At 37.6% G+C, this 24,007-nt stretch overlaps 1 protein-coding gene across 5 annotated transcripts in view; it reads left to right on the forward strand.

Annotated features, from left to right (window-relative positions):
* The window catches only part of LOC131078974 (protein GET4), a 237,742-nt gene that overhangs the window by 42,697 nt on the left and 171,038 nt on the right, over window positions 1-24,007 (forward strand). For all 5 annotated transcript variants that reach the window (XM_058016845.2, XM_058016857.2, XM_058016850.2 and 2 more), the window contains 2 exons: window positions 2,648-2,726; window positions 12,411-12,492. In XM_058016845.2, coding sequence (XP_057872828.2) covers window positions 2,648-2,726; window positions 12,411-12,492 — 161 coding nt within the window. The remainder of the gene's footprint in view (window positions 1-2,647; window positions 2,727-12,410; window positions 12,493-24,007) is intronic.

Genomic DNA, 24,007 nt, shown 5'->3' on the forward strand with positions numbered 1-24,007 from the left:
ACCTCTTGCATCCGATGTTGGCACTTCTACTCTCCAGCCTAAATGGTGGGCTAAGACAATTGCTGATCTTCATGATGATGAGCTCATCGGGGGTAGAACTGCTCAAAAGATGAGCAAACATCCTGATTATGTCAATTTTGCTCTTATCGCCAACATCCACAGTGTGTATGAACCTTAATCGTACACAGAGGCGAAAGGGACACCAATCGTACACAAAGGCGAAAGGGATACCTGAGTGGGAACAAGCTATGGCAACTGAGCACTAGAGCTTGTTGAAAAATAACAATTCGGTTCTGTCAGATCTTCCTCCAGGGAGGAAACCCATTAGATGCAAATGGGTCTATAATGTCAAATACAAGGTTGATGGTACTTTGGATAAGTACAAGGCTTGTCTCGTTGCCAAAGTCTTCTCCTAGGTGGAAGGACTTGATTATGAGGAGACCTTTTCGCCGATAGAAAAGATGAGCACCATCAGATTAGTCCAAGCCATCGCAACTCAGTGTGCCTGGAAGGTCCATCGAATGGACGTTAAGAGTGCCTTCTTGAATGGTGAGTTACCAGAAGAGGTCTACATGACGCAACCTCCTGGATTCAAGGTTGCCGGAAAAGAACACTAGGTACTCAAATTGGTGAAAGCATTCTATGGCTTGAAACAGGCTCCTCGGGCATGGTACATGAAAATTGATAAGTACCTCATAGATCAGGGTTTCCAAAGGAGTCCTTCCGAATCAAATCTGTATATCAAGCCTACTAGCAGTGATATCATCATTCTGGTTATTTATGTTGATGATGTGATCATCACTGGTAGCTCACATCTTTGATTCACGAAATCGAGAAAAATTTATGCCAGTCTTTTGAATGACCGACCTTGGGCATCTGTACTACTGTCTAGGTGTTGAGGTTTGGTAGTGGTCTCATGGCATCTTCATCTCTCAGTCCAAATATGCCAGGGCACAACTAGACAAGTTCCGAATGCAAGACTACAAACCTGCATCTACACCTATGGAGAAAGGCCTGAAGTTGTCGGCCAAATCCGGTTCTCCTGTTGAGAATGAATCCGATTTCAAGCAACTAGTGGGCAATTTAATATATGTCACCTCTACTAGACCTGATTTGAGCTATGCAGTGAGTTACATATCCCGCTTCATGAGAACTCCTACATCGGAACATTGGGTTGCAGCGAGGCGATCCTGCGCTATGTCAAGGGCACTTCAGACTTTGGTATCCTGTATGGACGGACCAAAGATCCCAGACTCATTGGTTTCACAGATTCAAATTAGACAGGCTCTGTTGATGATATAATGTCCACATTCGGGTATGTCTTCAGTTTGGGAACAGGTGCTATCACTTGGACCAGTAAGAAGCAGCAGGCCGTAGCTCTTTTCTCGACCGAAGATGAATATTGAGTAACAGTCAAAGCAGCTTGTGAGGTATTTTGGCTTCGAAGGATGCTTTTAGACATCTAGCTGTATCAAGCAGGTCCTACACCCCTCTTCTGTGACAATCAAGGGGTGCTGAAACTTGCTAAAAATCCAGTCTTCCATGAGCGGACCAAGCATGTTGAGCTTCATTGTCACTTTATCCGCAAGCTGGTTGAAGATGGATTCGTGGATTTGTAGTATGTTCCTACTGAGGACCAGATTGCAGATATCCTCACTAAGTCCCTACATCCGGATAAGTTTGTTAAGTTCAAGGGGCAACTTGGCGTAGTAGACAGATTGGCAATTTAGGGAGGGTATTAACATAATATCTTCATTCAATTAATTTAATGGTTAATTTTGTAATATACTGTAATATTAGGAGTTTCTAATTTAGTGCCTGTTATCGGTTTTTTCTTAATAGAAACATCGATCTCTTTGTAATTTATATAATGATCTTTTGATCATTCATTAATTAATCATTTATTTACCAAATACTGTTGTATTTACTTTATCTGAGGTGCATGCCTTATCTTCACCTATATGTGTTAGCACACACAAGGTACACAAACCAAAATTTAGAATAGAGCATTGTGCAATAAATTAAAGCACCTCTCATCAAGTCAATACGTGTTTCGGATCCATTTCATGAATGCCGCATGTGAGTTAGAAAGCTTGGCCAAAATCTTAACCATTGGAAGATAAAGCATCACACATAGAAAGACCAATTGGTTTAACTTCCATAACATCCTTTGTCTTCATGATAGGATATATAGGCATTGATATGCAAACACTAGATAGGATAGATAGAGGTGTGAATATTCAGCCATACATCTCCTCGAGAGCATGCCATGTACAAAATGCACATATTCATAAATCAACTTCCCACTTGCCAACAATACATCCCTGACTTTAGAAAATAATGTTATTACTTGTATTCCAGTATATTATTGTTCCCATGGCTTATTTTTGTTATATGCCCAAGCTGTGCTTGTTCATTACTTTCAGGTGCCCAAAATTTTGAAGAAAATACATAACCAGCATTCTTTTCATTGGAGGAATCAAATTGCATGTGACTACAGCCTAGTATCTAGAAAAGTGTCCATTTATGTTATGTATCTGTGTTTTATTTATGCTAAAAAATTGCTTTGAGATAATAATTTCTAGATTTATTTGGGAATTTCATTCAGGTAAAATACATATTTTAATGATTTGTATTTCATAAACAGATATATGACTGCTCAAAAGTATGAAGAAGCCTTGAACCTCATGCAGTCAGGTGCCTCTATCCAGCTTAGACATGGACAGGTTATCTCTATGGTTCTTGTTGTACATTTGACATTCTCTTTGAATTTGTCATTCATACTTTCATACTTTTTACCTTCTTTTCAAACTATATATCATATTGACTTGTAAAGAGGAACTGAACATGATGAAGGTTGATGCATCCTTCTCCTTAACAACTTTCCAAAACTTCAACTTGGAGAGTTGTTGAAAAATTACTTGATGATAGCACAATTAGTGATGATTTGAGATAAGGTTTAGTATCATTTTATTCTAACCAGTGAGCTCTTTTATCCATGAAACTTGTTCTCCTTAAATATTAAGGCTCAAAGAATGAATTGTATGTTACATTCGGAAAATCCTGATTATACCCACTCTTAGTATTCAACCCAATAGCTTTGTAAGTGCCTTGTTTGCAATAATACATTGTTATGGTGATTTAGGATAGTAATTACTTTATCCCTAAAATCAATTTCTTTATAGCAAAATGCCTTAAGGTACTGAAAGAATATGAAAGTGTAATGTCCTTTTTTAGTAAAAACCCTAATTTTTGCCCTAAATCACCATTTCCATGGAAAACAAATAAATGGAACAAGATGCATATCTGATTGAGATCCTACAATAGGTTAGGAAACCATTGGAATGCATATAATTAATAATATGAATCTTCTAAGAAAGACAATTAAGCATGAATTCTCTATACTTAGGGTTAGGAACGTTAACTTAACCATAATTTTTGCCCAATTCCTTATCAAAACTCAACCATAAGAAAGTGGGAGTAAGGAGGAACAATAAGGCGTCCAAGGGACTTTCTAACCTAGGCCCAAGAGTGGAATGAAAGCCATAGCCCCCTTGGCCTCATGGGAGCATCGGTCAACTACCATTAGGTGGTCTACCTAGTGAGGAATCTTATCACCATTCCCCTTTATCACTTTCTTCCTTATTCTTCTCTTGTGGTTAGAATTCCCTTAATTCAATAATCAACCATGATAGTGTTTGGAAAGATACAATAGGGTGTCCTGAACATCCTTCCCCTCGAAATCCAAGAGCAGTGGACTGTGTCTACCATCCCTTGGCCTCATGGGACCATCGGTCAACTACCATGAGGTGGTCTGCCTGGAAGAGGACCTCATCACCGTTCTGCCTCCTTGTATTTCCTTATATTACTATCATGGTAGTTTGCTCAATATTTATAATTGTCCATCGTTGGTTGTTCGTTATTCTAGTTATAATAAGAATTACATACATCATTCATAATTATGTAATTATAAATAAGTTCTTATTGCATTGTTTATTGCCAAGAATGATACACCCAATACAATTGGCCACAAGGTATTTTATAATCTTAATAGACATTCGATCGGCAATTATAATCTATTATGCTATAAAGTCATGAATAGGGAAGATCATACTAGATCTGCATTAACTGATAATATGGTTGTAATGCCATCTGGTCCTTTATATTTCCAATTTCTCACAGTTTGCCTAATGTAGCAGTCTGTTGTATATTTATGTCTTGGTGTTCTGGTGTTCTTGATCCCTTCAGTTCACTGATTATTGAAGATGCTTCTCCTTTATCTGAAGGTTGTTATTTATATTTATCCTGTGATTCAATAATCTCTGCTGTGTATGCTTCTTCCTTTTTTTTCCATAATCCCCATGCATACCACCAAGAACAAGGATGTTACTGCCTGTAACTTAATAACAGTTCTGATCTGATCTGATCTGATCTGATCGATGGTGCTGTCATTGAAGGCTTTTGATTTCTTTCATTTATGATAGATATCTCTCAATGCGAGGGAGAGGTTACACCTCTTCATCATGCACGCCCTTTGGCAAGAGACATACCCTTTCACCATTAGCACCCTTTGAAAGAGTGCAACTCTTCATTATTTCTGCCCTTTGAAAGGGACACAACCTTTCACAATCAGATCTGCACTTCTGATTCCCAAAATTACCCTTCCCCCCCCCCTCAAATGAGGTTCACTTCTCCCTTTTATATCTCATGTTTGAGGGAGTCACAACTTTTCATTTTATGTCTTTTGACCATTCATTAATATAATTAAATTTTACCTTCCTCTTCTATTGTTAACATTTCAAAGTATTTAAAAGATTAACTTTTCACATAACAATCCCCTCCATTTAGACTTGAGTTTTGAAATGGGCGAGCGCGTGTGCGGACAAGGAGTGGCTAGGGTTTCGGAAGATGGTGACTCGGACGGGGAGGAGGATTGTGTGGGCTCCTTTATGGCTTTGCCGGTCTCCTTCCTTCACTTCCTCGGCTCTATTCTTGTTGACTGCAGCAAGCGTTGGTGCGGGAGGTGGTTTGGATCTAGGGTTTTGGTGGAGGTCGTTGAGGAGTTTGGAGATGGGGACAGGGATGTTGATGAAGGAACACAATAGGTCATTGAAAGGGGGGATGAATCAGTGATATTAAAAAATTTAAACTTTCTTAAAGATCTAAGCTTTAATGCAATATATCAGGAAACTATGAGTAGAGATATTAACCATAATTGCACACTCACATTGAAGTAACTCATAACACAAGATCTACAAGGAAAACCCACGGTGGGGTAAAACCTTGGTGAGAAATGCTGCTGGAGTCTAGTGCTCCAATCTAGCCTCACAATGGAAAATTGATTACAATATGTTTTAGGGCACCAACCCAAGTAGCACCAACCCCTGTAGTTTATGGGCACCTACCCAAAGGAGCACCAACCCTTTGATTTTATGAGCCAACTCAAAGGAGCACTTACCCCTACTCTGAGCACCCACTCAGAGATTTACAATGATACAATAAGGTTGCTTAAAACAATGAAAAGCCTTGTTACAAATGAGTTTTGTAACACCGTAAACTCTAATGGACATACATACATTGCTGCTCTCTTATGCTGACCCTTCAACTCTTTTCTCCTGCCTTTTAATCTGTGCAACTCATTTCTATCCTTTGCTCAATGTCTTCTTTTATCTTTCTGACGACTTCTCTTCTTCTCTTTATCTTTTGCCTATTTCTGCACTATCTCTTTGATTGGCACATCCCCTCAGCCACTTCTTCTCTTTTCATTTATTCTTTTGCCTTTTCTATCAATTTGATTGTTGCTTGACTGAATGCTTTCCCTCTCTCACACTCTATCCACACACCTGTGTGCCTGCATGCTTCACTTTTCTCATCTGCATTCACTTCTCTCTCTCTTTTGCTCTCTTTCTTCTCTACAACCACACCTCTATTTTTTGTAGTGCACTATATGTCTCTGTCTTTGCAACTCGCTTCTTTTTCTACCACATTCTTCTCTGTTTTGTTGCTACACTCTTAGTTTTGTATATTCCTTTCTTTTCTGCACCACTCCGCTAGTTGTATAGCACTCTATCACCCTTTTGATTACACGCTCTGCAAAACCTTTTTCGACCCTACCTATTGCAACTTACTAACTCAACTCCACACACTTGAGAAAATACATCTCATTATCTCTGCCAGCTCAACAAATTCACCTGCTCGTCAAATCTCATAAACCTCTTTTCTGTTTGATTAGTAAAAGCATTTTCTCTCCAAGTAGAATTCAAATATTTTATTCACATTTTAACATCATGGAGATCTTCACTACAAAAGATTTTATTCTCTGTCCTGAAAGTGTTCTTAGATTGGCCACCATATTAAATGCATCCTCCCTATCTCTAGATCATTCTCTGTACACAGATTACTAAATTAGTAATCCTCATCTGCCCATAAGATTTGATATTCTTGCGGTCAATCATCTCGAGCCACTCCATAATTTGTAACATGGACGCCATTAATGCATTCTCCATCCTTTCTTGACTTGGTTTGATTGGATTGACAACCACCTCATTTAAGGGCATTATGAGCACCGACTTCTGCATATTTGAATTGTCTTTTGAACACCTGAATGATCACGTGTCTTCATATTTGTCGTCTAAATCATTTGGTCAAATTTGGTCAACCGCCATGTGGATCATTTGGGCTATCGACATGTAGATGTGTTGTTAAAACTTTCACATTTGGACAAAACCCACAAGTAGGGTGTTATCGCTAAGAGGTTTAAAGGCCATACCGACCTAAAACCCTTCGTTGAATCTCTGGTGGCTAAATCATTTTGGCAGTCATCTCTGCGAAATGGCAAAAGCCTTAAGCCTTTCGCGGTTTCTCAACGGGTCGGGTCAACTGGAATGTTTGACTCGCGACCCAACAAAAACGCTTACCATTAATCTTTGTTTCGCAGGCCGTTTACTATCCTTGGCGGTTACTATCAAGAAATGGCGAAAACCGCCATTTAATCCTCACCGCAACATCTTTTGTTTAGTTTGCGGTCACATCTTTCTCTATCGCTATATCGCCATTGGCAAGGTCTTCATCGATGGTCATCCGACGAAACAGCATAAGGCACTTTACCTTCCTCTCCATGGCTACCTTTATCACTTTCGCCATGTCGCAAGCAGCTATGTCATTTTTGGCGGTTACCCAACGAAATAGCGATGCCTTGTCACACTTTACTTTCCGTTGGATCAAAAGAGGCTAAAGTCAACGAAAAAGTTGACTTGCAAAATCGCGAGTTCCATGCGGTGGTTAACCTTTGTTGATGTGACAACGTTGGTGTCACATCGAAACCCTTATCTCTAGCCATGTGGTCACATTTCCTATCCCTGTAGCTACATTTCATTTGATTGTGCGATCTGAATCATTTTTGCTATTTCGCAAAGAGCCTTGGTCAACCACAAGTCTGATCGGCGGAACCGCGAAAACTCGCCAGGATTAACATTTACACTAAATCGCAAGAAGTTGGGTCAACCAAAACATTTGACCCATGACTCAGCGAAAAGGCAAGTCGTGCCGAAAACGATAAGCGGCCCCCACACAAGAACAACTCATCGCCAAAGTGGACGAATAGATGCAAGCCAGTTGGATGCCGATGAGCATAAGGACGAAGTGGGCCCCAATACACAACCTCCACAGACACCATGATATTTTGTGGTTTCACAGAAGGTCATCGTCAACAAAAAGTGTTGACTGCGAAATGGCGAATGTCATTGTCGCTATGACATACACAGGCCGATAAGCGACATAAACGGTCACACTGACAGACCAAGTCTCATCGACAATGGCACATGCTATCGATGTCTTACCGAAATTCTGCCAACCATGAAGATTTTGAATGGATTTCAACCTGCAACATACCTGAAACAATTTTGACGGAATAAGCACATTGTGAGATCAATGTGGGACCTGAAACCACACCTTTTACACCTCTGCAACTCATTCCACTTCATTTGCAATCCATTTTGTCTACATCTCATCTCTTTTGCAACCTGCAACTTACCTAGTTGACATCAATGACAACATTATGCCAATAGTTGAGGCCGATGGTCTACATGGCTTCTCTTCCTTGGTTTGGGGGGTGTTATGGTGGTTCGTGGTGGCGGTTTTACGGCTTTATTTGGCTCGACTCATGCCCCTGTTTGGAGGACTTGCTCTGGCTTTCCTCTGGGCTTGATCTTTGTGGGGGGGGCTTATTTTGCCAGCTAGGTTTGGCTGTGATTGGGGTGGCGTCTCTCCTCCTCGTGGGTCTTAAGCATATCGCTCTGTGTGTCACCCTCGATGCATGTGGAGGTTTTGCTCAGATGGACTCTTTGGTTCTGAGATGGGCTGGTTTAAGATGTTGTATCTTTTGGGCTTGCTGGTTTTTTTGTGGATGGATCCATCTATGTTTTGTGGGGTCGCAAAGAAGTTGTTTTTGCCCTGACTTGGAGATCTTCATGTTTGAATATTTGAGGGCTTGTTTCATGTTTTCAGCTTCTCTACCTTTGCTTTGGAACTATGGTGGTTTTTCTGTCTCTCATCTCTTCTTATGCTCCTCTGTTTACTTGGACCTTTCGAGAGAGGCTTTTTTGTTTTGGGTTCATTTAGAACCTCTTCGGTTAGGGTTTTCTATTATGACGGGGTCTAGCTTTCTTTGTTTATCTACTGTGACTCCTGGATTTCTCTTCGAAGGGGGTTTTATTTTCTCCGTCCTCCTTACTTCCTAGGCCTTGGCCTTTGTGCTTCATTTTCTGCATCTTTGGGTTACTCTAGTTTTTCTTATAGAGGTGGTCCTATCTTCTATTGAGGGGGAGATGGATGTGGTTGGAGTTGACTTTTCTCCTATTGAGGTGGAGTTAGATGTTGCTGGTGCTGCTTGGAAGTGTTGTTGGGGGGTTGATGGTGCCCTATCTCTTGGCTATATGGAAGCTGATGCTGGTCTTGTTGTTGAGTTTCGTTTTTCTTCTATAGAGGTGGAGATTTGGTTGGGCAAGTTTTTCCCAGTGGTGCACATTCTCATGCATAAGGTTATGGGAGCCTTGATAAAACCCATGGTTATGGTTGAGGGAGCCTTGTTCCCAATGCTCATGTCTGTCTGAGCTCTCTAGAGGTCGGCTTCGGCCTTTCTCTTTTACAACCAGCTCTTTAAGGTTTACTCTTCTATGTTAGGTTGTGGTTGGGCTGCAACATGGCTATGTTGTATCCCATTGCAGCGTTCTATTGAGGGTTCCGGATCCGTGAAAAATACGAGGGTTTTAGGTCCCTTCAAAACTTGTTGTAAGGGGTTTTGGGTGCCCTGAAAACCTGTTTGTTCCTTAATAAAAAACTTAATTAAATTAAATTATATTTAATTATATTATTTTATATTTTTTTTTTTTGATCGGTAATTGGCCGAAGCCTGAATAGCTTTTGACTGGAGCTATGAACTAGTGGGGACACAGTAGGGGGCCCCATCCCCATTACATATCTTTGAATTATTATTATTATTATTATGTTTGATTAGATTGACCCCAAGACCTTCCCCATCCTATGGAAGGCCAAGAGTCACTGCTTATAATTCCACTTCAGATGTCCCTATTGGGAATTGAACTTGGGTCTCCATAGTGAGAACCCAGTGTTTTAACCAATTAAGCTCAACCCCTTGGACTATATTCTTTTATATTTTAATTTTAATTTTATTATTATTATTTATTATTAAATTTTATTTCAAAGTGGGGACATTACAGAAAGAAAGAGATTGAAAGCATAAAATTACTTTAAGAAAATCAAAAGTGACAAACATTTAAAAACTAGGCCCGTGTCCCTCAGCCGTTTTATCCAAAAAATAAAACCTTCAAAAAAGCAACTGCTACAAGTAGGAATTTGATGACTGGATCTCTTTAATTGTGATGAACAGTTCGTTCTGAAACATGGTGAATCTTTCGAAGAAAACTGAAACTGTAGGTCTTGTTGTTGATGGATCCATGAAAATTACCTCCTTTGCTGATACCAAACCTCTGAAAGCCCTAGTTGTTCCTCCTTTGGATGGTTGAAACCTGTTTCACCCACAAATCCGCATCAGGTTCCTTCAAACACTAGGTGGCTGAGAAAACCATATAATTTAGTTTGATGATCAGTGAAAATCCCTCATAACACCTGAAAATCTCCAGATAAACCCTAGTATTTGCAAGAAGTTATTGAAAAGCTGTTTCAAACCTTGACAACATTTTGGAGGAATTACAAATTTGACGAAACCTTTAAACTGTTACAAACTGATTAAAGATGAAAGGTTGGTCATCAGTTTTCAGAGCTTCTTGAGATGCTTTTCCATGGTCAAAATGAAAGAGCTTTCTTGGAATCATTGCCAGGACTGAAGTGTTAGATTGACTAGTTTCAACACGAGCTATATACCATTTAAGAGAGAAAGGGTTTCAACATCAAGTAACAATTTTTACATTAATGGCAAATGCCAAGGAAGAATTAGATCACTTAAGTGATTCAAAAATCAAAATTTCACTTAATTAGCACATAAGAATGAAGAATTAGAAGAAAAGTGCATTTTATTTCATTTAGTGATCAAACTCAACATGAAATTAGAATGAAAAAGTGACTTAATTTTAGACATTAAGTGAAAAGGGATGCATAGGATGACTTGCATGACTCAAATGTCAAAAATGTCACTTGCAAAGCATGGCAAAACTGTGTCATACCCTCCAAGAGCTCCTAAGTTCACTGTGTCAAAGTGAAAACTTGAAAAGGTCATCCATAGTGCTCAAATGTACCACTAGGAGGTAGGATAACAAGTTGTCAATGAGAAATTAGAAGAAGAAAGTAGTGGTTCTCTGAGCTTTTGGGATGGGGGGACACAGGGATGGGTTTTTGGGGTGGCAATTGTTTTTGCCAAAAATTAGGGGATGGCAGGGGAATGGCTCTGCACTTGTGTAATGCAAAAACCGAAATGTACAATATTAAATAGTAAATACGTAATTGAGAATATGGTATAGTAATTGATCAATGGTAACAATAAGCTATACTAGATAAACAATGCCCATTGTTAAGTTCTGAATCAAATTATGCTCATTTGAATATCAATGATTGTAGTAGCTGACAGTTGAAATCCATTACAAATGAGCTGAACTTTCAAACTACCGACTAGAGTCTAGCATATGTGTCCACCATTATTTGCTGTTTACGGATGGCATTTTTACCTACAAAATATACCTGTTGGCAGTTTGGATTGACTCATCATATCCTTCCACATGGTGACACCAATGCACTGTTGATGGTAAACTCTTACCAGATTCTTTGAAAACTTGTATTGCAATATGTTTACTCTTTACAGAAAAATAATTGTGACACTGTTTTGAAAATGAAATTTAAATCAATGCAACATTGTACCACTGATATAACAGAGGAGTCGTGTGCCTTAGTATAGCACGTGAAGGCCCAACAACAGCGCTGTAATGTTTATACTCACTGTATGAGCATAGAAAGAAAGCGTCATATCAGACTGCTGTTGTTTCAGAAATCTACCTGGCCAAATAATGTAAGGGTAATTTCTGCTCTGTTTTGCAACATTTTAAGGTCCAGCAATAGCAGTAGCTGAATCATTATGGAAGTCATTGTGTTTTGCAACATTATATCAGTCTGATGTTTGTTCAAAAATATACCTGGCCAAATGGAAGGGTGATTCGTGTTGTGTTTTGCAACAAACCTAAGGTCCAGCAGTAGCAGTAGCTGAATCATTATGCTAGTCATTGTATGAAATGCAAAGTGTAATATCATAATCCTGATGTGGGCATCGTAATCCACATAGCCAGTTGCCCAAAAAGAGAGTAATTGCTGCTGTAGGTATCTTGTGAAGGATTAAGATCATTAAGAAGATCATCATACTCATTGAATGAGTTGAATCCTTGTGCAATATTGTTCTTATGGTGATTTTAGCTATGCTCCACCATGTTTCCAAGATGGGGACGGCAGGGGACAGCAGGATGTGTTTCCAGTACAAGATTCTTTTGGCTATCTTTTAGGGGATGTGACTATTAAAAAAAAAAGGAAATCTTTACAAACATAAAGAAATTTCAAACATTCATTTGATAACATTGATAAAGCATTCATCATAGACATTTTAGAAGCTCAATACATTACATTAGACTTGATTTGAGGTTTCACATGAGAATTGACAAATGGATAAACAAAAATTAAATGTCTTCATTGTTAATGTGCATGCATATTATATAAGAATTACAACAAAATGCCCAAAGGCTGCTGAAAGCTGTATGTTAATTACTGCTGAAAGCTTGGCCTGTATAACATACCTAGAAATTCAGTATGTTTATGTAGAACTTGTCTTTTATTTCTTCCCTGTTTCTTTATCTACTGTGATTTTTGATGCAACTGTTGAAATTAAAAAATAACAGGTTACATGTGGTGCTGAGCTGGCTCTTTTATTTGTGGAGACTCTGATAAAAGCTAAAATACCATACACACGGGAAGCACTCGGTTAGTATAATCCCAGTGTGAGGACATTTTCGAAATAATGTTTGCTTTACATGAGCTACAAAACACTGCATATGATGTAATACTATTCAGAGAATCACTGAATTTTGCTTAAGATTTCATATTTATGACACATTTTTGAATTATATAAGGTTGGATGGGTCTGTACTAAAGCATGACTGTAATGAGAAATTTATCAAATCTGTTCAATCAGGGAATGAAATTTTTCAACTTGTAAACCTTTCATATGACAAAAATTATGGTTCTACATGGTATGCTTACAGCAGTATTATTCTTTTTAAAGATATCACTTTCGAAACTATAGAATTGCATTTTCCATCACAAAACCTCGAGATATCTATAGTAAAAGATAAGTTTGAATTTTTGGGAAGCTGTATTATATTCAGTTTGATGGAAAGAATTATGCTATCTTAGTTGAAACATTTTTTTCAAACGTTTCACCAATATAATTAAGCAGAGTGTCATGGATCTATTACTAGCATCCATTCCCTGCTTGCTTCAGGAATCCATAGCCCTGGATGAATTGCCAATGTGTTGTGTATGATTCTAATGTGGTAATTGCAAGTGTCTTGAATTCGGAAGACATAAGTTTCTAAACTTAAATTTTGCTTGCTTGAGAGGGTAAGAACTCCTTGTCAGATGCTTATTAAGTTAAAAGCACAAATAAAGTAACAACGTTAATTAAACCTTGCAATCATAATGGAATTGGATATGATAGTCAATAGAGAATAGTGCTGCCCCATCATGAGTAGATCTGGAGAGTACTTGGGGTGATGGTGAAAGGGTTACGCTTTTGAAGATCTGTTTAAACTGTAGGTTTTTAATCTTTCATTACCAATTTCTGATTCATGATTGCTTGACATCTATCTCCAGTCATGGAAAATAAATGGGATGCTTTAATTCTGAACAAGCTGTAATGTCCTCTTTTTAGGAATACTCTAAGTTGACTGAAATTAAACAAGTAATTGAGTTTATGGAAGTACCTCTAGTAAACTGATTTCCTGCAAACACAGAATTAGAGAACTTCATAAAGTAATGCTCATGAATTCAAACACATATATTAAAGACATTAGAATGAGTGATATAGTTAGTGACTTAGTTGATCATTTATATTTGTAGAATTAAATCATAGATGAGTTTCACATTCTTTATTCCATTTTTAATAAATTAGGATAGGCCAAGTAACCCTCAACCCTAAGCCCAAGAGCGGCGCTTCATCCCTCTTGGCCCCATATGGCCTCCTGTCATCCAGATGGGGTGGTGTACCTAGTGACTCTCACCGTTCCCCTCATCACAACCACCTCCTCTCTCAAGCCCAAGAGCAGATGCTACACCCTTGTTGGCCGCATGTTGCAGGGTTTAGGCATCCGCTATGGAGTAGTGTACATAAGAGAGACTCCCTCATAAACAATGAACCATTTGTGATATTCCGATGAAGTTATATTCATTAGTCAATTCAACTCATTAGGATAATTAATTATACTTGACATAGTTATCACAATTCCATTACATTATATTTCATTAGTGCATTATATTAGATTGTCATCAATGATTTCTGTTAGTATTATTTGTATCAGTATTTAATTATTTGCCATCATTCATTACAATCACTACGTTGTTTCTTATATTATTAGCACTATATGTGAAAAATTGATTGCTCTAAATAATCTGATTAATTAATTATGAATATACAAGCGTATATAAAGGAATTACAAGACGACGCTCTAAAAAGAACAAACTGTTAATGTGAACAACGAAAAAGTTAAAAAGCCTAAAACGCTAAATAAAGCTTAAAAAGCTTAAAACTAAAAAGAAAACTATGCATTCTTATAAAAGAAGCAATAGTTGACTAATGACTAACTAAATGACCATTAATAGAACCACAAAAGAAGGTAATTGACTAAAAGAATTAATTATTCTAATACCCTCCTTTAATGGTCATTGTATCAACTAAGTACTCGACCAAAGACACTCGACAAAAGACACTGTAGGTCTTTTGATTATAAATGCAATGCGAAGAATGTTGTTTTAACACTTTCAGATTAAATAAAACTCAGAAAATCAGAATTTGTTTCTAACTAGATTAATTAGATTAGAGATTTATAGTTTTCCAGATTTAAGCATAGCAAGGAAAGTGAATGAATAAAGACAAGACATAGTTACCGTGGGAAAACCTCCTAGGAGGAAAAACCCATCCAGAAAAGATCCTCAGATCTGATTATGGTTTTAGATTCATATGATGATTACACACTTATCTGGAGTACAGATGTTGCTGACACAAGAAAGATGGCATAGCAGTCTACAAGATTAGCTCACTGATAGAGATCATGATTTGCAGTCCTTCTAAACTGATTTGCTGTGCATAACAAGGGTTTGCTGAGCCTTCAATGGTGTTCGCTGTCTTCTAATGATGATCTGCTGCCTTCTATGTATATGCTTATTTATATGAGGAGCAATACTTCTAACCATGTTGGCTTGCCTTGTAAAAACCTTTTAATTCATTTAATTTATTTAATGCGAAATGGATAGGGTTGGCCCTATCATGATGGCGTGTTGGACTTGAGTGTAGCGTGGAGACTTTTAGGAGAAGCCAAGAGGTATAGGGCCTAGCCCTACACGTTGGAGAAGGGGCTAGCCCCCCCTTAGGCGGATTCCAATGTTGCCCAAGGCAATTGGAATCCATCAGCCCTAATTACAAACAACAAAGAACACACTGTTGCTATGAAGACCCTCCTAGGATTTGCAATGTGTTAATGACCAAGAATAGTTGATTCCGGATGACTGATGTAACCTTCACACACGAATTATAGAACTGGCACATGCAAATTATAGAAGCTCGAGACTATGCTTTTGAGGAAAAATCGGCAAACCCTTTAGCAGAAGAGTACTGAGCATTGTTTGCTCCAACAACTCCAAAACAAACTGCAAGATACCACGGTTGTAGATGTTCGCCTCGGCAACTCCAAATGCGACCCAAAACAGATTGCAACAAAGCATGATTTTTGACGAAAAAAACCGTCAAACCCTAAGAACTTCACGAATCACAAAATCTCACGCTAATTTCGCGTATTATAGATGGTTTATGAGGAAAAAATTGAAGAAAACCAACAAACAATTTTTGAGGAAAAATTTGTGAAAACCTAGAAAATTGGATTTTACAAAGCATCGTTTTTATGGAAAAAACGATAAAAACCCAAAGATAGGAACACCCATCATAAATCCAGATACTCGAAATTCTCACGTGAACTCCATGAATTATAGATGATAATTTTTCCGAACAATTTTTGAAGAAAAAATCATGAAAACCCTAAAATGTCGCGCTACAAAACACCAGACATCATGCGGCAAAAGCCTGATTTTTGAGGAAAAATCAAGTAAAGCCTTCCCATGATTTTTTATAGAAAAAATAAAAAACCAAGAAATAATTTTTGAAGGAAACAATTATTAAAACCAAAAAATAATTTTTCTTTGGGAAAAATCATAAAAACCCAAGTTTTTTGAAAAAAACAAGAAAATATTAGAATTCATCAAGAACCCTAGTTGCAGGTGAATCATGAAAGACAGACCAGAAAATATAGATTGTGGAAAACTCAGATTGCAAGATCCCAATCTGAAAACAAAACCCAAAATTTCTCGCTGATGATCGTAAAAAAATCAGGGAAGACTCAGAAAAATCATGCAGAAAATTGCTAAAATCACGAAAATTGAGCAGATAAGACAATGCCAAAAATCACATAGAGAAAAAAAAAGGCGCTGCTTTGCAAAAATGGAAATCGCGCATAGACACGGCCAAAACATCGCACAGGTTGCATAGAAGTCATTGCCGCCCAAACCAAAAAGTCTCCGCCCAAAGATGTCGAGAAAAACGACACAGGTCGCAGTAAAACAAGCCTGCGAAAATCAAAGACCAGGAGCTGCAAAAACTCTCGTTCGAAAATTGAAAATTGCTGCCGTGTATACCAAAAATGGTGCGTGGAAACAACAGATACCGGGATAGAAGGTTGTGCGAAAAAAATAGACGTGGGTAGATGCAAAAGAAATCTCCACAACCTACGATTTTCATAGAAAACCTTGACGAATCTGCCTATTCAACCAACACGAAAACTGCAGAAATGCTAGCTCGCCCAGAAACCCTCGTTCAACGAAAAAAATACTAAAGAGTTTTTCATAAAAAAATCACTTAAAAAATAAATCTGGAAATAATATCCAGGTAGGGAGCCTTAGATTTTTTTTAAAAATTCGCCAAACTCTATAAAACCCCTTCGAACTGCTCTGATACCATGAAATGTTGATTGCTCAAAATAATCGGATTAATTAAATATGAATATACAAGCGTATATAAAGGAATTACAAGACGGTGTTGTAAAAAGAGCAAACCGTTAATGTGAACAACTAAAAAGCTAAAAAGCCTAAAACGCTAAATAAATCTTAAAAAGCTTAAAACTAAAAAGCAAACTATGCATTCTTATAAAAGAAGCAATAGTTGACTAATGACTAACTAAATGACCATTAATAGCAAAGAAACAAAAATTGTCCAAAATTGCCAGGACTCGGCGAGTCTCGAGCTGTGTGAGTCTCGGTGAGTCCAAGGGGCTCGGAGTTGGACTCAACGTCTTGTGTTTAGACTCGTCGAGTCTGGTGAGTCCCAACTCCTAGACTCGGTTGACGACAATGACATTTTTAAGTTTTAAAAAACAACAACTTACAATATGTTTTCAATTGATTTTTTTTGTTTGTTTATATTATGCTTTTAGCCTAAAGGTGAACTTCATTTCGTTCATTTGGCAAAATAGAAGGAGAAAGGTGAGTTGTGAGGAGAAACAAGGGTTCATTGAAGGAAAAACAGCAAGGAGGAAGCTCAAGGTTTCGTCCATAAGTCACATTGGGGCTGCATTATACTTTCATTTGGTGCATCAAGAGTTGGAAAGGAAAAGTTTGCATCTCATTTCAAGCTTGTTGTAAGAGGTAAGATTGATATTTTGAGTTTTTTTTGTTTCTTGTAAGCATAAATTTGATTGTAATTTGTTTGATTAATTTTGTATTCAGAATCTCATTTGAAAGTTTTACATTTTCTTCCAAAATCTAATGTAGGTAAGCCATAGGATTTGTAAATTTCTTTAAAAAAAAGAGTAGGGTTTGAAATTTTGATCAAACCCTGCATTTGTTTTTAAAAATATTTACAAACCCTACTTTAGTACCTACATTAGTTTTTAAAAAAAAATATACAATTTTTTTGATATTAATTTATGACAATGCACAAATTCTCAAGTATTAATTTTTTTTGAATTTGTAATAATGTCTTATTGCAGCAACCTTGACTTTTTTATTTGCCTCAATTTTCACATTACAATCATACAATGTCTACTTCTAAACTCCTAGTTAGAAAGGACCCTAGTTGGAAATATCATGAAGATTTTCCCGAGCAAAAAAAAGGACAAACAAAGTGTAAATTTTGTAAAATAATATTCCATGGAGGAATATATAGATTAAAATACCATCTTGGCGGCATATCTGGCCATGATGCCGAACCATGCACATTAGCAACTGTTGAGGCTACACGTGAGTGCTATGTGCAACTTGAAGCACTTGAAGAAAAAAGGAAATGGTGAAGAAGTAAAAGAAGGATTTGGCAGGCATTGGTTGTGTTGGAGGGCCTTGTTCCATGCCTCCATAACGTCCCAATGCTAGTTCTTCTGCTAGTGCTCATGGTCCTTACACTGCCAGTGGTAGTGGGAGTGTTAGTATTGGTTCTAGAACTCGTAAATCTAGGCTAGATTCTTACTTTGACCTTCGCACTATTCCTGGCTCCCAACCGTCGCTAGAGGGCATGGGTTGGAACAAGGGGGTCCATGACGCTGCTAGATTGGCAGTTAGGAAGGTTTTGGTACTACTGCACTATTCCATTCTTTGCAACCAGGTGAATATTTTTTGTTTGATTGTTTTAATATTTATAGTTTGATTCTTTGTTGTACATAGGTACATACTTATCTCATTTAATTTATTTGTGATAGGTCTCCTCATTGGCAGGAAATGGTTGATGCCATTACTATATGCGGGGCGGGGTTCAAATCCCCTTCTAAATCTGATTTAAGGGGACCAATTTTGTCAGATATAATGCGTGATGTGAAGGGTGAATTACATGATCAATGCCGGATATGGAGTAGGACAGGTTGCACCATCATGACTCATGGTTGGACAGATAGGAGAAATAGAACACTCCTTAATTTTCTTGTTTCTTCCGTTGGTGATTGATTAATTTTAATTTTCATTTAGTCATTAGTTTTTTTTGAATTTTTATTTAATGATTTATTGAAAGATCATTGATCTTGCTTTATTTTTAATTTCAGGGGGCATTGTTTTCATCAAGCCCATTGATGCCTCCGCACACTAAAAAAACGCCCCATTCCTATGTGAGGCAATAAAGGAGGTGATACATGACGTGGGTGAGGAGAATGTGGTGCAGGTAGTCACCGATAATACAACAAATTATGTTGGTGCAGGTAGACTTTTGATGGAGAGGCACTCATCTATATTTTGGTTTCCATGTGCTATCCATTGCATTGACCTCATGTTGGAGGATATTGGGAAATTCCCATGGATTAAGAGATGTGTAGAAAGGTCAAAAAATGTTTGCAAATTTGTATATAATCATTCATGGGTGTTAGCTCTTATGAGGCAATACATGGAGTAGAGGCAGTTAGCTTGTCGTGGAATCACCAGATTTGTCACTAACTTAATTACATTATAGTCCATGCTTCGGTGTAAGGCGGCTTTGAGAAGTATGATTGTTAGTGAGGAGTGAGCTTCCTCATCCTATGCGGCTACTGCTGCAGGGATAGATATGGTAGATTGCATTTTTGATGAGGGAGGCTTCTGGACCCCTTGTGTTGAGATTGTGAAGCTAATTTTTTTTATAAATTCTACAATTTAAGTTTTTGTTTTATAATTTATTCATCATTTTCTCTTATTTGCTCATTTTCATAAATTACACAATATTTGCAATTTTGCAGTTTGTTAATCCCTTGGTGGTTCTCCTGTGAGTTGCGGATGGGGATAAGCTCGCAATGGGCTACATATATGAGGGCATGGATAGGGCCAAGGAGGCTATCAAATCCGTCTATGGAGGAGATGAGAGCAGGTATCGTCCCATTTCGGATATTATTGATAGGAGATGGCATAATCAGCTTCACAGGCCCATCCAGGGAGCAACATATTATCTGAATCCGGCATTCCATTTCAGCCCTGATTTCAAGGCGGATGAGGAGGTTCTTAGTGAGCTGTACTCAGTCATGGAGAAGATGGCACCTACTGGTCCTTAGGCTGAACTTATGCGAGAGATACAGTTGTTTTCAAATGCTCAAGGGGGCAACTTCTCTCGTACTATCTACAAAGAAAGTAGGACAACTATGATTCTAGGTAAAAGTATATTCTAAGGCATAATTTTAATTTTATTATATATTGTTAAATGAGAGTCGAGAGTGATTGATTTTTTTTTTTTTTCTCATTTTAGATAATTGGTGGAACTTGTTTGGCCCCAAAACACCAAATATTTAGAAGTTGGCCATTCGCATTTTGAGCCAACCATGCAGTGCATCTGGTTGTGAGCGCAATTGTATTATGTTTGAGCACATACACTCCAAGAGACGCAATAGATTATCTTTGGAGAAGTTGAATGATCTTGTCTTTGTTCACTACGACCTCCATCTCAAACAAAAATGGAGTGCACAAAATGACATCTCCCCTATCATTCTAGAGGAGGTTGATCTTGGAGCCGAGCGGACCATTGAGGCTACAAAATCATCTTTAGTGACGATGACATTGATTGGGTCGACCAGGCAGATAGAGAGGCTGAGGCTGTAGCCATGGCAGAGGAGCAGAGAGCATGAGCAGAGACAATAGAGCCAGAGGCAGACACAAATATTCATATACATGATGTTGGTGAGGGTGGCATGGTGTCACGCGCAGAGGCTATGGCCGTTGAATCATCCAAGACCTACCTTAGACGCCTTTGTAGGAGGGATGCAGGCTCCTTTGAACCATAGGCTTGTAGTTGTTTTTTCTTTTGATATTTGTAAGCGACATTTGATCATATGATGACATTCATTTTTTATTCCATGAGTTTTGTAATATTGTATTCATTTGACAATATTTATATATCTATGTTTGTTATTTCCTTCAGCTACAATTTGCGTTTATGCTTATGTGATTGATGCATACTTGTGTATGTAATCAAATGAGCTTCTATTTGATGATGTTATTGTGTCTTTAAGGTGTATTTAATAAAGGGTGCATTAAACAAGTTTTAAATCTTTAAAAATCTCTAAATTTATTGAGTTTTTCACTTTGCCGAGTCCAGTCGAGTCTTCTTTGCAGAGTCCGATTCCCGAGTCGAGGCGGCATCGCCTAGTCTGAGTCCCGTTTCTATGATTAATAGAACCATAAAAGAGGGTAACTGACTGAAAGAATTAATTATTCTAATAATATGGATTTACTGTATTATAGCAATTTGTGCAAATTGCCTTATATATATATAAATAATGTCAAACAATAATGGTATGTGTAATCATTTTAATGCTGTTCCGAATAATTATATGTTATTTGCTTCTTCAACTTTATATCATATTAATGTCACCAATTTAAATAAAATCATACACAATAGTTTATATTCAATGATATACATATATGAGTTTAATATAGAAAATATTGGCTGTTATATTCTAATATTAAATCAGAAATCATTCATATACGTGCCTGTCACTGAGCTTGCTTCAATTTCCTATCCTTGCTAGTAGTCTTGATGATCTATTTCCTATATTGGAGGGGGGTGGTGGGGGGTAGGGGAGGGGGGTTAGTTATCCTTCCCCCTATCATGATGAAAAGGCACGATGTTTCCTTCATTGGTAGTGCCCCCTTTTAGAAGGGTTGCTGTCCTTCCATCTCTTACAACTCCTTTCTAAAAAAAACACCGCTTCATATAATTGCAAATGCCATGGTTTGTTTAGTTATTTGTTTAATTAGCTATATAAATGTAAACTTGGTTACTTTGACAATATAATATAATAACATTGCTTATAAATGTAAATTCCAATATAATATAATATTATGAATTTATAAGGCAATGTTTCTAGTTTTTGAATTTGATATTATGATTTTAATATATTACATGGCAAAGTTAATTTTATTATAGATGGGGGGATATGACAGTCCTCGCTTCCTGATATTGCTCGTCCTCTAGCAATTTCAAGTTTGGATGGTCAAATATCTCGGGTCCGTCCCAAGTTGCATCCTCCATTGGTATGCCTTTCCATTCGATTAGGTATTCTTCAATAGTTATATTTCTTAGCTTTTTTTCTCATACATTGAGGATCGTTTCCGAGTCCAAGATCAACATCTCTTCATTGTTCAAGGGTGGCACTTCGGAACATGGGATGGTATGTTGTCCTAAAACCTTTTTCAGGCGAGATATATGACAGATATTGTGAATCTTGCTATTGGGAGGAAGTTCCAATTCATAAGCCACGTCTCCTATCTTCCTCAATATCTTGTATCCATAAAACCGGGGCTTAAGTTTTTCAGTTCCACTGACCTTAATGGATGATTGCTTATATGGTTGTAATCTCACAAAGACCATATCCCCAATCTTGAATGTACGTTCAGTCGTTTTCCTATAAGTGTATATCTTCTGCTGATTTTGGGCTTGATGTAAGTTATCCTTGAGTGAATTCATGATGTCCACATTCTGCTGTATGAAGTCCTTGGCTCCTGGTGTGTGACTCTTTGTCTGAATCAAATCTCCAAAGGATGTGGCCTCATATCCATATAAAGGGCTCATTCCTATAGACATATGGTGGGTAGTGTTGTAACAATATCTCCCCAAGCGTAGCCACTTAACCCACCCGTTTTGCTGCCCTATGACATAATGCCTTAAATACCCCTCCAACCATTTTTTTACAATCTCAATCAGCCCATCCATTTGGGGATGATAATTGGTGCTTGGAGTTAATTTTAATCCGACTAACTTCAATAATTCTTGCCAAAAGATGCTAAGCAAGTGGTTGTCCCCATGACTAACAATATTCTGGGGTAGACCATGTAGCTTGAAAAGTTCCTTAAAAAATATCTCAGCCACTTGAGCAGCTCTAAAATCCGTGGAGATGGCCATGAAGTGTGCATGCTTGGTGAGGTGATCAACCACCACATTAATGTAATCCTTGCCCTGTACCTTTGGCAGTCCTGTTATAAAGTCCATAGAGATGCTCTCCCATTTTTGGCCAGCTATGGGTATAGGTTGGAGTAGTTCTATTGGGAATGTGTGCTCATCTTTGTTCTTTTTACACACAAGACACTCGTTGGTGTGTTTTAGCACATCTCCCTTGAGTCCCTTCCATGTGAAACTTTCTTTGGTTTACTTGTAGGTTTTGAATTATTCCTGATGCCCAGTTATTGGATTATCATGGTAGGTTTTCAAAATTTCTTGCTTTAGTCGAGACCCTATGTAAATGATGTTCAATTTACATTCAATATGCAAGTTATATTCTAGTTGATATTATCTTGTTCTATGTATTATTGATTTAAAATATAAATCTGACTATCTTCTTTTGTATGGTAGGTGAGAGGAGCATTTATTAATTTCGATGTCCTTTCTCACAAATGCCATTTGATATATATAGCAAGCTGGGTACGATCAAGCAATGCCTTGACCGGTCATGTCTTTTAGACATGACCGATCAAGACATTACTTGATTGTGCCCGTTTGCTAATCGCAGTAATAATAAACGGTGTTTATTTAACAACCGATACCAATTGGTGTATGCTTACATTAACACCCGATAACAATTGGTGTATGCTTATCTTAACACCCGATAACAATCGGTGTATGCTTGTTTTAACACCCGATAACAATCAGTGTATGTTTACTTTGCCACCCGATATTAATCGGTGTATCACCCGATATCAATCGGTGCAAACTTACATTAACATCCGATACTAATCAGTGTTTGGTTGACCCGATAATCATTTGTTTATTATTAAATATGTTAACCGATATAAATCCGATTGCATTGGTTAACCCGATTTAATAATCGGTGAACACAAATAATGTAACAGATATTAAATCGGGATTCTATGCTATAGGATGATAATCGATAGTTAAGCATTTGATCGAACTAAGTAGATTGATCATATTAATATACAAATGAAGAATGGTTTATCAAATGAAGGTTTAATAGCTTGAAGTTTTTCATCACAATTATTGATAGGATAAATGATTGAATGAGAGACTTCATTTATCTCTCATTCAATCATTTATCTTATCGAAGCTATCATGCATTAACACTCCCTCTTAGCTAGGTAAGATAAATGCAAATAATATATCAAGCATCATAATTCAAATGATAGTTAGCATTCTTTACACAATCTAACTCTCTAGAAAATCATATCACCTAATCACATGATATGAAGTATCACCTAAACACGTGATACAAATGTCCATCACGTC

The sequence above is a fragment of the Cryptomeria japonica genome, chromosome 8 (genome assembly GCF_030272615.1).
Source record: "Cryptomeria japonica chromosome 8, Sugi_1.0, whole genome shotgun sequence".
NCBI classification, from domain to species: Eukaryota; Viridiplantae; Streptophyta; class Pinopsida; order Cupressales; family Cupressaceae; genus Cryptomeria; species Cryptomeria japonica.